Raw genomic sequence first — 17,057 nt, forward strand, 5'->3', positions numbered from 1 at the left:
AGGTTGGAGCAAAAATAGTCCACACTTACAAACACACTCTCATAAAACAAGAGAGTGAAAACACTCTTTTAATTGACATGAATAAATTTTAATTAAATATAAATATTATTTAATATACGTTTTTATTCATTAAAATTAATGTATTATAAATACTATATGTTTTAAAAATAGATGAACATCAAAACATTTTAAATTTATTAATATGAAATTTTAATAAGATATAAATTTAATTATATTTATTAATTTTTTTTAATTTAAATATATGTTTTTTTTAATTTATATTTAAATTAATATATTTTATTAACTGTTTTAACTGATTAAATATAAACGTATTTTTGATTGCGTCGTGGATTTTTTTTATTCGATCGAAATGCATTATTTTTAATTTACTTATTATAAGTTAAACATGTTAAATTATCTCCACCTTAGACACACACACACACACACTTTTTTAATGTAAATGTAAATTAAAAATAATAATAATTTAAATATACGTCGTTGTTATTAGATTATAATAAATTATTCAATTCGAATAATTCAATATGTATTCAATTTCTCCATAATATCAGTGTGAAATCAATATATATTCAGATTGTGTATTTATGTCATAACTCGTTTCCCCGACGTCGGATTTCATCGATTCAAACGTCCCTGGAAAGGCAACTAGAATACCTACAACTTTCATGAAGAGGTCCGGTCCGGATTCTTCCTCTAAGAGTGACGAAATCTCCATTCAATCAGCTGCATGTGTGGAGACATGATTTTCTAGGACTATCCCGTAGATAGAAATTTACACATGCCTATATACGTATATATCCATCTTTTTTTGAAAACGGTAGAAGCGTCTTCCAAAACCATAGGGAGGGCGATTTATATGCTTACTTTGTCGTCTTGTCCCCATTACCTAAACATTATGGACATGGTTTATTATTATTATTTATAATTTATTTAATTAAAATATATATGTTCAATTATTTTAAAATTGAATTTAAATATACCTCATTTTTCTTAATTTATAATAATCTATTCTATCCGAATTATTCAACACGTGTCCCATTACTCCACGCTATTTTATTTAACTGAAATTTATTATTTTCAAGTTTACTTTTTAGTAATTGGTAGCTATTCAAGCGATACAAAGGAGATAGAAGTATGTTTTTGAAAACCAGCCCGGGTATTTTTATCATAACTCGCTTTTCCGATGTCAGATTTAACTGATTCATACGTCCATAGAAAGCTAATTCGAATACCTACAACTTTCATGAAGAGGTCCGGTCCGGATTCAGCCTGAAAAATGGACGAAAGTGCCCTTGACGCTTCTGCATGTGTGCAGCTTTATGAAATCTGCATCTACTCAGTCCGAGTATTTAATTCGTAAATCGTTTTTCCGACGTGAGATTTCATCGATTCAAACGTCCCTGTAAAGGTAACTTGAATACCTACGACTTTCATGAAGAAGTCCGGTTCAGATTCAATCTGGAACATGGACGAAAGTTGTCATGAAGCTGCTGCATGTGTACATCAGTGTGAAATCAATATATATTGAAATTGTTTATTTATGTCATAACTCGTTCCCCCGACGTCGGATTTGATCGATTCAAACGTCCCTGGAAAGGCAACGCGAATACCTACAACTTTCATGAAGACGTCCGGTCTGAATTCGTCCTCTAAGAGGGACTAAATCGCCATTCAATTATATGTATGTGTATATTCCAGGACTATCCCGTAGATAGAAATCTACACATGCCTATATCCGTATATATCCATCTTTTTTTTAAAAAGGTAGAAGCATCTTCCAAAACCATAGGGAGAGCGATTTATATGCTTACTTTGTCTTCTTGTCCCCATTGACTAAACATTATGGACATGGTTTATTAATATTATTTATAATTTATTTAATTAAAATATATATGTTCAATTATTTTAAATTTGAATTTAAATATACCTCATTTTCCTTAATTTATAATAATCTATTCTATCTGAAGTATTCAACATGCGTCCCATTACTCCACGCTATTTTATTTAACTGAAATTTATTATTTTCAAGTTCACTTTTTAGTAATGGAAGCGATACAAAGGGGATAGAAGTATGTTTTCGAAAACCAGCCTGGGTATTTTTGTCATAACTCGCTTTTGCGACGTCGGATTTAACTGAATCAGACGTCCATAGAAAGCTAATTCGAATACCTACAACTTTTATGAAGAGGTCCGGTCCGGATTCAGCCTAGAAAAGGGACGAAAGTGCCCTTGAAGCTGCTGCATATGTGCAACTTTATGAAATCTGCATGTACCCAGTCCGAGTATTTAATTCGTAAATTGTTTTTCCGACGTGGGATTTCATCGATTCAAACGTCCCTGGAAAGGTATCTCGAATACCTACGACTTTCATGAAGACGTCCGGTCCGGATTCGATCCGGAACATGGACGAAAGGTTCATGAAGCTGCTGAATGTGTACATTAGTGTGAAATCAATATATATTCAGATTGTGTATTTATGTCATAACTCGTTCCCCCCGAACGTCCCTGTAAAGGCAACGCGAATACCTACAACTTTCATGAAGAGGTCTGGGCCGGATTCGTCCTCTAAAAGGGACTAAAATTGATGATATTATATTTTTTTAATTTACTTATATTAAATTTTAATAAAATAAAAATCTAATTATAAAATTAATTATATTATATTTTAAAATTAAAATTTATTTGAAAAACTTCATGCCTTATTTATTTTATTATATTTATATAAATTAAGTTTTCATATTCAATAATTAAATATTAAAAAATTTGACTTTATTTAGTTTTTTATGTGATAAAAAGAAAAATAAAATGTGTAATTAAGATAAATAAAAAGAAAGTAAGTGAAAATTTTATTTTGATACTTTGACAAGATAAGCAAGTGATTTTTTTATTGATTTGTATTTGGGTCCGGTTATTATATTTTTATAACCTTCCTACACATTTTTCTAGATGTCAAATTTTTATCTTATGTGTTTTGTCCTTTAAGGCTGGACCCATTCAGCGCTGCACCTTAGACAACCCCAAATCTTTTAAGTGCCCTTGATCATTTCATATATATTACACTTTTGTACTTGAGATGTAGTCAAAATTAGACCTTAATGCACTCACATTTTACCTTTTACACTAAAAACATTAGGTTACTCCCGATAAAATATCAAACGTTTGTGAATTTTATCAGTTATAGTCAAACCTTTAAAAATTGTCTAGTTTAGCCCATTTTGAAATATTTAGAACTTTTTTCTAACCATTTATAAAAAAAATCAAAAATATTATCATCCGTGAACAGCCTAAACTAGCCGATTTTAATTGATTTCGCTAGAAAATGTTTCAAATATTTCATATCAATCAAAATCGGCTAGTTTAGTCTATTCACGAATGATAAATTTTTCGTAAATGGCTAGAAAAGGTTCTAAATGTCTCAAAATGGGCTAAACTAGATAATTATGAAAGGTTTGGTTATAACTGACAAAATCTTCAAACATTTGATATTTTATTAGAATTAACTAAAAATATTAATATGTAGATTTAGTAAATACTTATAATAATTATTATTAAAAAAATATATATATATATAAGTCTATCCAGCAGCATGTGTTTCCCTTGAAGTCTCATGTTCTACCATAGCCAGGATAAAAGTAAACATAAAACTTGTCTAGGTTGACATTCGAGTCCCAAGAACAAATGATTAATATTATACTAATCGGTGAGGGTGAATACACAGCTGGCTCGGTTAAAAATTGGACGATTTAATAAAAAATAAATATAAATTATCTAAACTAATTAAATTAACATATATTTTAAAAATATAAAATTGAACAAGTTGAATTAATTGATTTGTTCGACTAAATTGATTACAATATAAAGAAACAATTAAAACAAAAATACAATAAAAAATATCATATCAATTATTTTTTTCTAAAAATAAAAGGTTATAATTAAATTGATGAAAGTCATATGATAAGAATTAAAACATATGATCTTTTAATTGCAATCCAACCAGAAAACGGTCAAAAATACACATGAAGTTATAGAATACAAGCATAAAATTAATTGGAAGAGAGTTAAGCCTAACTTCCGCTTAAAATTACAACCGCGGCACTCTTTTTTTAAGAGAAACGGGCTAGGTCCATTAGACTATCCGATTATGCTTTAAAATCACTGGATTTTTAATCTTTATCCGCATCTTCGATATGAATCCACAAATATAGGTCTAGAAAACATTAGTAAGCAGCAATCTATACTTTTAACTAAAATCAAACTATAAGATTTATAAACTCTGAACTTTAAAGAGTTGAAAAAACCCACTTGAAAAAAATTAGAAGGTGGTTTTTCACTCCAGAAAACCACTCTCCTTGAAAAATTCGTTTTTTCAATCCTTTAAATAAACAGAGTCCTCCTAAAAAGAATTTTTATTTAAAAAAATTAACTAAGTCTTATTGAGTAGAAAAGAAAAAAAAATTGGAGGACCAAAATCACCTCTTCAAGGAAGTGGTTTTTTAGTTGTAGTTTTTAGAGAGAAGAGAGAAAATTATATTCGAAATAGAAAGAGGAGTAAATGATTCCATACAGAGATTCCATATGTTATTAATTTGAACAATCAAATTTTTAATTTGTACTCAATTAATAATCTATTAATCAAAATAACTAAATTAACCAAATCGTTTAATTGAACTAAATTCAAATAGATAGTTTAATTTTATTAAATAAGTTATTTACTAACCTCAAAACGTAAATGAGTTGATAACGCGCTCTTTTAACTTAAGTGAGGTCGCGGGTGCGAACCGTACTCATGTATGCAGCCGTTTAAGATTTGGGGTTAGAGTTTACCTCCCACAAGGAACCTATACGGCTCGAGTGGGGATTAGTCTGAATATATAAGTTTATCGTCTCATAGATTAGACCCATTCAGAAAACCTCATGGATCCTGTATAAAAAAAAGATATTTACTATTTGGAGATTTAAACATATATTAAACAAAAAAAAATTAGTATAAAGATCATCTAGAAATGTTTAATATGTATTATAAAAAAAAGGAAATGTTTAATATGGATTTCATTTTTCATGACGGTGATAATCTAAGTTTTTTTCTTTTTTTCAAGGAATGCCCAAGTCCATACATGGATTAATTAGTGTGATTCGCTAGGATTTTGAAATAGGCCGAGTCAACATATTGATGCTTTTGGCAAAAAAAAACATATTGATGCTAGCAAATGCTATCAACTGGCCTGCATATTTGTCTTTTGATCCATCTTCAAATATAAGAAAATGTAAACATTTTTATTTTTTTTTAAATATCTGTTTTCAACTAAATATTTATAAAAATATGTTGTAGTTTTTTTTTTTTACAAAAATATGATGTTTTGGTATATCATCTGTAGATTATTTGTAGATTGTTAGTAGATTGAAAAAAGAACGTACTTTTATAAAAAGAAAATAAAAAAATATATATTTTTGCAAAAAAAAAACGTATAGAGCGTAATTTCCTCTAACATTTTTATGCTCTCGGATAATGAAAGTGTAATTTTATTTTCTTACTCTAAATCACACAGTTTTTAAATATATTAGTCATGTAAGGCATTTCCAAAGAACTCTCTAAAAAAGTAAAAACTCTTCAATTTAAAGAGTCTATCTATAAATACAACTCCAACAAACTATTTATCACTTAAATTTAAAAGAGAGAGTTGGTTTGGCTCTCCACATGACTCTCTATTCTATTTATATTTAATAACATTTTTATTTACTGTCTCTTTTTTCCAACAATTATCATTTAAGTGTAATTTTTCTACATATCATGTATTTACTAGCAAATTGGCCAAGCGTTGCTTTGGCTCTTTATCGTTAAATAAATAATTAATATGGAATTAAATAATTATTTTAAATAATACATTTTTAATAAGAATTTATTTATTTTTATTATACAACATTAGTTTTAAAACTATCATTAAAAAAATAACATCAATTAAATTCTATTTGATTGAAAAAACAACTAATTGAATAAATTATAAATAGTAGTATAGAATATAAATTATTAAATTTTTATGGAGGTATATTAAAATACATCAATCCGCCCGTTAATTGTTATAAATATATTATAACACCTCATGTTTTTTCTTGTTATACAATTAATCACATTTGATAAAACTTAGTATGTCTGCTTTTAATCAAGAGGAGTTGTCCTATTCAATAATCTAATTAATACAAATATTTGTAAATTAATATATATTGATCAAAAGCAATATCTTAATAAAAAATTTATATGTTGATACTTTTGAAAATTCGACAGTCAAAACACTATTTAACAAAAATCATATTTAGAGATGAGCAAAATACTATAACATATTCCTTATTTATTGTTTATTGTCAAGTTTGGATTTATCCACCTATATTGTTATCTCGTATATTCACATCCACATTTTTTTCCGCACCATAAGTGAATTATTATAAAATTACATGATATGCCTATGTTTTTAAAAAATAAAAATAATAAATAATTATAGCTATCTCATTGTATGTCATTTTTTCATCCATAGATAATAAAAATTATGGAGATTACATGTGAAATAAATTAAATGTATAATTATAATATTTTTTTATTACATAATTATAGAAAAAGGATTAAATATATATCTTTGGAATCTTAAAAATTTCATTTGCATCTTATTTAAGCTTAATATACTGTTACATTTTATCAATTATGAAGATAATAATTAAAAATTAATTAAAATGCTATCAGATTTTATTATATTTTTCTTAAAAGAACTTAAGTATCGACATGAGCTTAATTTAGAAATAATTACAGTCAGGTCATTTGATAAAACAAAAATTCTTAATAAATAGACTGACATATTTTAGCATATAAGTTTAAGTGTATGAAAAAATAAAATACGAGAGGTGTTATAAAGGATGAATTAATGCATTAACATACATGAGAAGATGTTATTAATTTATCATAACATATATAACAAAATAATTTGAAATTATCATATCTGAATTATTAATTTATATATTAATAAAATTAATAATTTACTAAATATTAAAAAAATGTCACAAAAAATATTATTATTGGTTAAAAATAAATGAATCTATACTTACATAAGGATGTTTAGATTTTTGTATTAAATTTTCATTTTACTGTATAAATAAATATTTTACTTAGGTTATAGTATATCCTTACATTTAAGTTATAGTATATAATATTTTCATTATATAGATATTTGATTCAATAATTGTAATTGTAGAATAATATCATATTAAACTATTTTAAATAATAATTTGTTTTTAACTTTTTAAGTTTAGATATATATTTTTAAGATTGTAACATAACATTGCTTTCAAAAAAAAAAAAGATTGTAACATTACATGATCCATGATTAAAAAAAATTGTGAATGAAAGAAACTCATGGAAACAAATTCTAATAAAAAGATAATTCATAATATATGTAAAAACAAATAAAAGTCATTATTTTCAAAAATAATATTTTATTATTATTCACATCAATTTAATTATATTTTGCATTCATGAGTGAAAGTGGAAGCTTCAAATTAGTATATTATTTTATTATAAAAAAATAAGAATATACATATAGAAGCATGTATATAAAAGTGATTGTATAAGCAAAATATTTAAATTAGTTTTTTTATATACTAATAGTATTAAAATATGTTTATTTAAAAATTGATAAAGTGTCATAATTTATCAAATTAATATTTTTTTCAAATATACTTTAATCATTAATAAATAAAAGTTAAGGATTGTATTGTAAGTTTTAATAAATATATAGGCCAATGAGTTACTTTGCCATGCTATTTTGACTTATCGGGCAGATAAGAGCTTGCAGTCCTTCTACCCTTATTGAGACTCTCTGTTTTGTCTTTACACACAATCTAATGTCGTTTGTATTATATGTCGTTTGGTCCTTAGGTTTCATGTATAGTATAATAGGAAAGGTAGAACAATAACAACGTAATTACCTGAGATAAAGAAAATATAAATTTTTAATCCAGTGATGAAGAAAAACTTTAATATTGAATTTTTTATAACCTTCAATTTCCAATGCAATAAATGATGAAATTATCAATGTCTTGCCTTTTCTAATTATTGATGGATACTGAATCCTACACTAGTTACAATGGAGCCGAGTCACAGGAGATCTACTCTGAGATGATACGGGACTCCCTATGGAAGACCTGAATGTATAAGGAAGGCGGCCGAATCCCTTGAAATCCGCCGATATACCATTCAATAAGACGAAGACCGAATCCCTTAGGATCCGCCTAAAGCGCGTTAATTCAGGATTCGGATAGATCGCCATGATCTACTATAATATCTCGAAGTATCTTCCCATTTGTACACAATCTCCAACATGAAAAGATAAGCTCTATCTTAGGAAGACGAGACTATTTAGGAAGACGTTCCTAAATAGGACTCATGTCTGAATAAGGTAGATCACACCACATCAGGGTGAATCCCTACAAAGTAGCTCGATCCCTACAAAGTAGGATTCACTTACCTACTATAACTCTACAAGGTATGCATTCATCAACTATAAAAGGAGCATGAGGTATGCCTAGAATCACAATTACATTCATATACTCAAAACGCTTCTTAAAGCTCTAAACTGACTTTAGCATCGGAGAGTTAATCGGACAACCACCGTCCGGCTAACTACTACCCTGTTTTGCAGGTCTCATTCACCAGTTCAGAAAGCGTCGTCTGTGGGAAAAGCTTAACTCAACTTCAATTCAAAGAAGCTTTTCTGAACTCAAAACAAATTTCATTGAAGAAGATGACTTCTGAAGGAATGAATCTGAAAGACAAACAACCAATGGATCCAAAAAGCACGTCGGAAGTAATCAACATCACGGAGGATGGGCTCCATAACTCCGGGGGAAGAAGTGATACTGGAGGACCCTCTTTTTCGACACCCCAATACCAAACTAATCCGATGAGAGGAAGCAATACAATTGCTTTCAACCTGAGCATTGATGAACAACCAGCGCCAGGCATGGCAGCGCAAGATTTATACAGCGAGATGCTGAAAAAAGTGCTAGAATTTGTCCAGGCAAACCTGGATAAATTGGTCAATGAAGCAAAAAGAACGAACGACAGGCATGAAGAAACTATGAAAATCCTGAGGGATAATTTCAGCCCAACAGTAACGAGAAGAAGAGGAAGAACAGAAAACACAAATTCAGGCTGTCAAGAGCCAACAAGGGGAGAAAACAACAGAAGGAGGGAATCCCGAAATGGAGGAAACGAAGAAAGAGACGAGGGAAGAAACGACAGAAACCGACGAGAAATAAAAACATGAGTGACGAAGAATGCCCAGGAAATCAAGAGAATGGAAAAGAAAAATCTGACGAGCAAACCCCTGTAACGCCCTATAATGAGCAAAATCAAGACGATGCCCGAAGCGGGTTAAACTCATAAAGAGAAGAACGAAGGGAGAAAGAGAAAGAAAGATGCCCCACCTAAAAGCAAACAACAAGACAGAGACGCAGGGAAAGAGCAACCGAAGAAAAAACACCAAGAAGGGGAGGGCGAGTCCTCAGAATCGCCCCAAAAGAGCAAAGCCACATATGTAGTCGAAGAAGATCTGGAAGAAAAGATTGCGAAAGCACTCAAGAAATTGAAGTCAGAAGAGCTGGATATAGACGATCTCAGACTGAAGGGATCACCCCTTTCGCCCGAAATCATGAAGGAAACCATTCCATATAACATGAAGTTACCAGTCTTGCCAACGTTCAACAGAGAAGGGGACCCGCGAGATCATACTTCTAGATTCACAGCCACCATGGGGCTACTCAGCATATCAGACGCAATTCTATACAGGGTATTCCCAACCACACTCACCGGTACCGCCCAAAGGTGGTACAACAAATTGAAACCAAGATCTATTAAAAGCTTCGCCTCACTGTCGACAGAATTTCTCAACAGATATTTCACGAACATACTAGCAAAAACAACCACAAGCATCCTAAGATCATGCATTCAAGAAGAAGGAGAAACGCTAAGAAGCTATATCGAACGATTCAACAAACAAGCTATGAAGATCGATAACCTGAACGTTGACATGGCAACCGAAGCACTGCGAGAAGGAACACGATTCGGAAAACTAGTAGACAAGCTGCTGATTAATAAACCCACGACTTTCTCGAATCTGATGGGCATAGTCAAAAAATACTTCGAGCTAGACGAGGGCCGGAGGGCGATTCGTGGGAAAGAAGCAAAGGGAAAAGAGTCGAAAGAGAAATCCAAAGATAAGCCGAAGTCAAAGTCCGAAGATAGAAGGGGAAGGCCAGAAGAAAGTAGGCGATTCGCCCCCCAAACAAGATACGAACCAAGGTACGACCCCCGAGACGATGAAAATAACTTCACACCATTGAACACCAGCCAAACTAATGTCCTCATGTGGATCAAAGAGAACGTCAAAAATGTAGTATGGCCATCGAAGATGAAAGCCGAAATAAGGGACACAAGAAAGTACTGCAAATTCCACGAAGACTATGGACATGAAACAGACAGCTGCAGAGATTTGAAAGTCGAAATCGAAAGAATGATAGATGCAGGGGAATTGAGGAAATTCGTGGCCCACAAAGCGAAAAACAATGGCAAGGGAGAAAAAAGAAGCAGAGACGACAAAGGAAAAGAAAAAGAAGACGAACGCCCATCCAAAATATTGGGAACCATACACATGATCAATGGAGGAGGACACAACAGCTCAACGATTAGAAGAAATCAAAGGAAAGAGGTGATGAACATCAGAGAAGCCCACATGCCACCCGTAATCTTCGATGTTGAAGATTATGAACACGTGAAAGCACCCCATAATGATGCCTTGGTGGTAACTACTATCATTGAGAATTGGAACATGGAGCGAATCCTAATCGATAAAGGAAGCGCAGTGAATCGCATGACAAACGCGGCCTACAAAATGCTCGGAGGAACCGCGTCAAGGTTGCGCCGAGTCCCGATCCTATTATCAGGACTCGGTGGCCCCTCCATCAATCTGTTAGGAGCAGTCACCTTGGAAGTAATAATTGGCCCGGAGAAAGGAATCAACAAAAAGGTTATGTCATTATTTAACATAGTTGACATGGAGCTAACATACAACGCTATCCTCGGAAGACCTTTCCTTCATGACTCAGCTGCAGTGACTAGAATAAGAGCGTTGGCGATGAAAATACTAACCGAAAAGGGAGTAGTGACGCTGAGAGGAGATCAGAATATAGCTAAGAAATGCTACGACGAGTCCGTGGTGGACCTCCAAGAAAACAAGACCGAGAAGAAGGAAGAATAGGAAAGAAAAACGACCCATTGCTAGTAAAGATCTTACATCTTACCCGATAGCGTCACAGCTATCTTTAATGTTTTGTATGAAGTCTTTTTATCAATAAAAGTTTAATTTTCCTACTATATGATTGGCCGGACGAATCACAAAAGAAACAAAAATCAAGATCCATCATGAATGATTAAATCGAAGATGAAAAATAGTAAAAATTATGAGTTTAGACTAACTCAAAAAAAGGCGAACCGCCACAAGAGAGTTCAAATTAACTCAAAAAAGGCAAACCGTCGTAAAAGAGTTTAGATTAACTCAAACAAAACAAAATCATGAGTTTAGATTAACTCAAATAAAAGAGTTTAGATTAACTCGACCAAAACAAAAAGCGCTAAAGCAAAGAGTTTAGATTAACTCCCGAGGCGAAAAGACAAACTAAATCAAGCATCGACTCGGAAAATATTAAATAAAACAGAAGCAAACATTTAATCCACTATTGAATCAAAATGAGATTTATTCATAAATCAGAATTACAAAAGTATAAAACAAGATACAAAACGAAAAAACAAAAATCTATTTGGCGCGATCCTTCGACATCTTCTCAAGAAGATCACGAGCAATGATTTAGGGACCCAACCCGTTAACTCCAGACAGATCAATGTTTGGGTTCTGCTCCAAAAGCTTTTTTCCAATAGCGAGGCGATACTCACTGATCAAAGCAGAATAAAAGGCCTTCGTATCGAGAAGACGAATATGAAGCCCTTCTACCTCAGATCTCAGCATATCTTTCTCTTCGCCAATAAGGGTATTGATCCTGATAAACTCTTCGATCTCCTGAGTCAGGTCATTGGCTTTCTTCTCGATCACCTTGACCTGGCAATCATTAATCGCATCCTGCATCTTGAGCTGTGATAAGAGAGAATCGTGCTCCTCCAAAGAAGCTTTCAACTTTGCCCTCTCAGACTCGGACGTCGCCAAGAGAGAAGAAAGACGCTCGACCTCCTCCTCGGCACATTGGCGGCGATCATTCAGCACCAAAACGGACTGGAGAGCCTTCCATCCAACACAGAAGAATAAATCATAAAAATATATAAGGGAATAGCGAATCTGAAAAGCAGTTTACTTAAATAATAATCAACTTACAGAAAAGCCGTGAAAACAAGCTATATCAGAAAGCTCCTGCTCGGGCTTGGAGGCGAACCAAGTAATGTCATCAGGAATCGCCAAAGTCCTGATATATTCCGCCAGTACTCGAGGATTCAGCAAACTTGCTGGATCATGACCTTTAACCCACTGCACCAAACTGGGAGGAGAAGAAGAACCTCCAAGAAGACTCTCCCTCGAAGGAGATTCATTGCTAACTCGACGCCTCTTCCTAGAAGGTGAATCCATGATATCTTGACTCGGTGAAACTTCCTCCGAATTAATAACAATCGATTCGCCCGAATTCACTTCCTGGTTTCTTCCGGAACATTCACTGGAGCTAGAGGGGGAAGCGGAGCTACAACAGCCTCATCACCTAACGGTTCTTCAACCGCATCGCCATCGGCAATGACGATTACTCTGTCACCAGCAAGCAACACTGCCCCGGCAGGAACTATAGCAACTTCAACATCATCTCCCGGAATAGGCTCGGTGATGTGGGCCTCGGGACCGCCCGTTGGAATATCCAAATCTACTTTAAACTCGGAAAGAAAATCGTCAGAAGAATAAGACATCCTACAAAAGAAAAAAAACACCAATAAACTTAAAACAATAAATATACCTTGAAGAAAGGAATAATGAAGATCCGCCAGGCCTCGAGAAGGATCATCTAAAACAAACCATCGATGCCGAAGATGACTACTAACCAAAACGTCTAAAATAGGACGTTGAAAAACACTATGGAATGATAATTCGAAAGCAAGGATGGACTCGGGTAAACTTAAAGGAGACAGACAACTTTGAATTTAATGAGTAGAAAAACCATCCGAAAAATGAAGGAAAGCAAAATTATGATAGACTATAAAGAAACGCCTCCGTCAGCGATTATTTAAACAAGGAAGATAAATACGGGATCGACCTCTCCTACCAAGTGCAAACACAAAACAACCGTCGCATTTCCTAAAATCTACGAAGTAATAAAGGACATTAAGAGAAGGGGCATGACCCCGAAGCGTACACGCTTCCACAAAGGCGAGTACCACCTTAATCGTACCAGGATAGAGATGCCCTAAGGCAACTCCTAAATCCCTACACACTTCTACTAAAAAAGGATTTAAAGGAAACCCTCCAGCAGCGAACTGCTATTCAAAGACAATCGCCCTACAAGATGAATCGGAAGCAGCCATATCGAATCTGGATAATATTATTTTATAGTCAAAGGAAAATTATACTTAAAATAAATATCTAAGACTTCGCTCCCACGAAGCCCAGATCTGGTGATGGCCATGGCGGTGCATGCATTTTCCGCTCGACTAAAAGGCATCCTAGAACTGGAAATCACAAACACAAATGAAAATTAAAGATCAAACAAAGAAAATATTGAAGAACACCAAGAACAACAAAACATTTCCCAGAACGACATTTGCAGAAATCAAAGAAAAACAGAAAAATATCTTCAAAATCTTCAAAAGCACAAAACAAATAAAAGAAGCATACCTGAAATCTGGAAAAGCAAATGATGGAAATTAAAATGAGCAAATGAAGAACAAGATAATCTTAAAAGGTCAGGAGAAGATAGTCGAAGAATGAGAACACTTTCAAAGATAAGAAGAAGTGAAAAGAGAAAATAGAAACATGAAGAGTTTAAATACGAGGAACATTTATATCAAATAATTAAATAGTGACACGTGGCAAGAAAAAGAATCTTACTAGAGAAGAAAAGTGACTCGCCAACATATTAAACGACTCGCCCAGAATACAAAAAGACTCAGCTCCAAAAGAGCCAAAATCTACTAAGGCATGAATACCAATTACTTCAGCTCACTTGCGGGGGGGCTAATAATGGATACCGAATCCTACACTAGTTACAATGGAGCCGAGTCACAGGATATCCACTCTCAGGTGATATTGGACTCCCTATGGAAGACCTGAATGAATAAGGAAGGCGGCCGAATCCCTTGAGATCCGCCGATATACCATTCAATAAGACGAAGACCGAATCCCTTAGGATTCGCCCAAAGCGCGTTAATCCAGGATTCAGATAGATCGCCATGATCTACTATAATATCTCGAAGTATCTTTCCATTTGGACACAATCTCCAACATGGAAAGATAAGCTCTATCTTAGGAAGACGAGACTATTTAGGAAGACGTTCCTAAATAGGACTCATGTCTGAATAAGGTAGATCACACCACATCAGGGTGAATCCCTACAAAGTAGCTCGATCCCTACAAAGTAGGATTCACTTACCTACTATAACTATACAAGGTATGCATTCATCTACTATAAAAGGAGCATGAGGTATGCCTAAAATCATAATTACATTCATATACTCAAAACGCTTCTCAAAGCTCTAAACTGACTTTAGCATCGGAGAGTTAATCAGACAACCACCGTCCGGTTAGCTTCTACCCTGTTTTGCAGGTCTCATTCACCAGTTCAGAAGGCAGACTCCATCAATTATCATTAGAATTTTTTTAGGCTTTTTGCTACTGTTTGTCATTATCGTTGGCCATTTTTCATTTTGCTGAATATGAAAAGGGATTATGTTAGGAATGTACATGTATATATAATCAGGATATGAAATTCTCATTAACTTGCAGCTTGCAAGCTATTGCCTGCATTTTTTAATCTTCAATTTGTCATCTGAATCAAAATAGTGAAGCATAATAGTGTAAAAATAAAAGAGATCAAAAAGTTATAGGAAAGGTCGCATATATTTTTGCAGAAAAAATGACTGCTCCGATTGTCCTGAATAACATAATCTCAAATTTGTTTTTAATTAATAGCAATTTTTTCAATATATTTAAGATATGTAGAGAAAAAGAGCAGGAAATTTTTGAGAAAAATAAATAAATAAATAATATTCAAAATTAATGGAAAATATTGGAGTCAATTTAATTTTTATACTCTTTATATGAAAGATGCTCTTTATCGATAAATTAAGAATCGATAAAGTTTCGTTTATATTACGAAAAGATGAATCAGAATTAAATTGGAGACATTGGAAAATTGAAGGATTGAATTACAAGAGGTGCATAATTCAAGCATTAAAGTGTTATTTTTTCCCACAAATTATCAAGATAAGAACACATGTGTCTCCACCTCTTCAAAAATTCTCTAGCTAAAATAAGATTGGAGTTGAAAAATGGAAACAAACCCCATCTTCTTCTCCTCAACCGAAACCCTCATCATCATCTCTTCCTCTCCTTGCGCGTGGTGGACGACGGTGGCCATAACTCAACTATTCGATAACTGTTTTTTATACTTCAAGCTCGGTTGGAGAGCTAACTCACACGCGGACGAGGTAACGTTTACAGTTTTGAATTCGGTTAAGAATTGATTGTGGTTTTATGAGATTAAGTTGAGTGAATTTTCTGTTTTAATAAATTGCAGAAAATTTCAGTTTTAATGATGGATTTTGAGTGAGGTTTCGAGGGTTGTGTTGTTGTGTGATTTATTGATGGAATACACATCGATCAAGCTTGTCGGATTGGGAACTGAAAAGCCTTGTTCTGCTCAAAAGATCATAACAAATTCTGCTCAAACGAGATGTTATAACATTGATACCGATTGTTGAATCTTTGGTGCAAATTGTCATGACTGAATTGGTATGCGTAGCGGAATCGAAACCATTCATTAGGTATTTAATTATATATTTGATCAACAAACAATAATATTGCAAAATAAATAATTAACACAAGAGATTTACGTGGTTCTGCATTAAAGCGTACATCCATGGGCGAAAAAATCGAGCCATCCACTAATCATCAAAAGGAGCATAAAATTGGGTGAGTCACCGAATAGAGAATATCTCTAGTAAATATGCTCTTAGAAGAAAAACCCACAAGGGATTTAACTCTCTACAAGAAGTAACTCGAAAGGGTAAGAATTAACTTATATTCCTCACATCACACACACACCCTTTTCCCTTTATTTACATCAATGTCTACACTGTGTGTTTGGTTTTTAGTGTCTTTTAAAAGGTGAACAAGGTAGTGTATTTAAGGTAGTGTATTTATAGGGAGTAAATAATCTATATAGCATTAGGAGTATTAATCCGAATTGGATTTATACTTCCTAATTAGCCAATGATAATAAAGCTTTCCTTGTCCCAAATACTTCACTAATAGTAATCCTAATACAAATTAGAATTAGAATTCTAGGCATATTCCAACAATCTCCACCTTGACTTGAATTCTCCAATAAACTGTGATTACTGTTGTGCTCCACCTTCTCCATTTAACTCCAAACTGAACTTATTCCAAAAGAGGTCTTTGAGGAGGATCATACAAGTTTCAAGAGCGTCTTGAACTTGCTAAAACCAAAATGACTTGAAGATTTATTATCTTCGGGTGTACCAATCAAAATTTCAGGAAGCTTCAAATTATATTGGTCTTGAAACTGATACTAGAAACAAACGTCATTAGTAGCCTATAATGATTAAATCAAAAAAAAATGTCGAGCTCGTAACATATCTATTAATCTTCATAAGTCAACCAACCCAATGAGCATACATCACAAGTGTAGCATCCAATCTCACTTCATTGCCAAATAATCCATAAAACTCGCACTTTCATATACTGAGATACAGGACATGTGCATTTAGAAATCAT

General features: G+C 33.0%; 1 protein-coding gene across 1 annotated transcript; it reads left to right on the forward strand.

Annotated features, from left to right (window-relative positions):
- The first annotated feature begins 9,322 nt into the window (after positions 1–9,322).
- Positions 9,323–11,315, forward strand: LOC126657087 (uncharacterized). Its single transcript, XM_050351712.1, has 3 exons — positions 9,323–9,388; positions 9,453–10,626; positions 10,723–11,315. Exons 1-3 carry the CDS (start codon positions 9,323–9,325, stop codon positions 11,313–11,315), a joined length of 1,833 nt encoding a protein of 610 aa, XP_050207669.1.
- Positions 11,316–17,057: the final 5,742 nt, after the last annotated feature.

This window comes from Mercurialis annua, linkage group LG7 (genome assembly GCF_937616625.2).
Source record: "Mercurialis annua linkage group LG7, ddMerAnnu1.2, whole genome shotgun sequence".
Taxonomy (NCBI): Eukaryota; Viridiplantae; Streptophyta; class Magnoliopsida; order Malpighiales; family Euphorbiaceae; genus Mercurialis; species Mercurialis annua.

What these genes read in the sequence shown, in the direction of transcription:
- LOC126657087 (XM_050351712.1), top strand. Translation starts at nt 9,323, where the DNA reads ATGAGTGACGAAGAATGCCCAGGAAATCAAGAGAATGGAAAAGAAAAA. An exon ending in AATCTGACGAGCAAACCCCT is followed by an intron (nt 9,389 to 9,452) that starts GTAACGCCCTAT and finishes CATAAAGAGAAG; the next exon opens with AACGAAGGGAGAAAGAGAAA. An exon ending in CCACAAAGCGAAAAACAATG is followed by an intron (nt 10,627 to 10,722) that starts GCAAGGGAGAAA and finishes TGATCAATGGAG; the next exon opens with GAGGACACAACAGCTCAACG.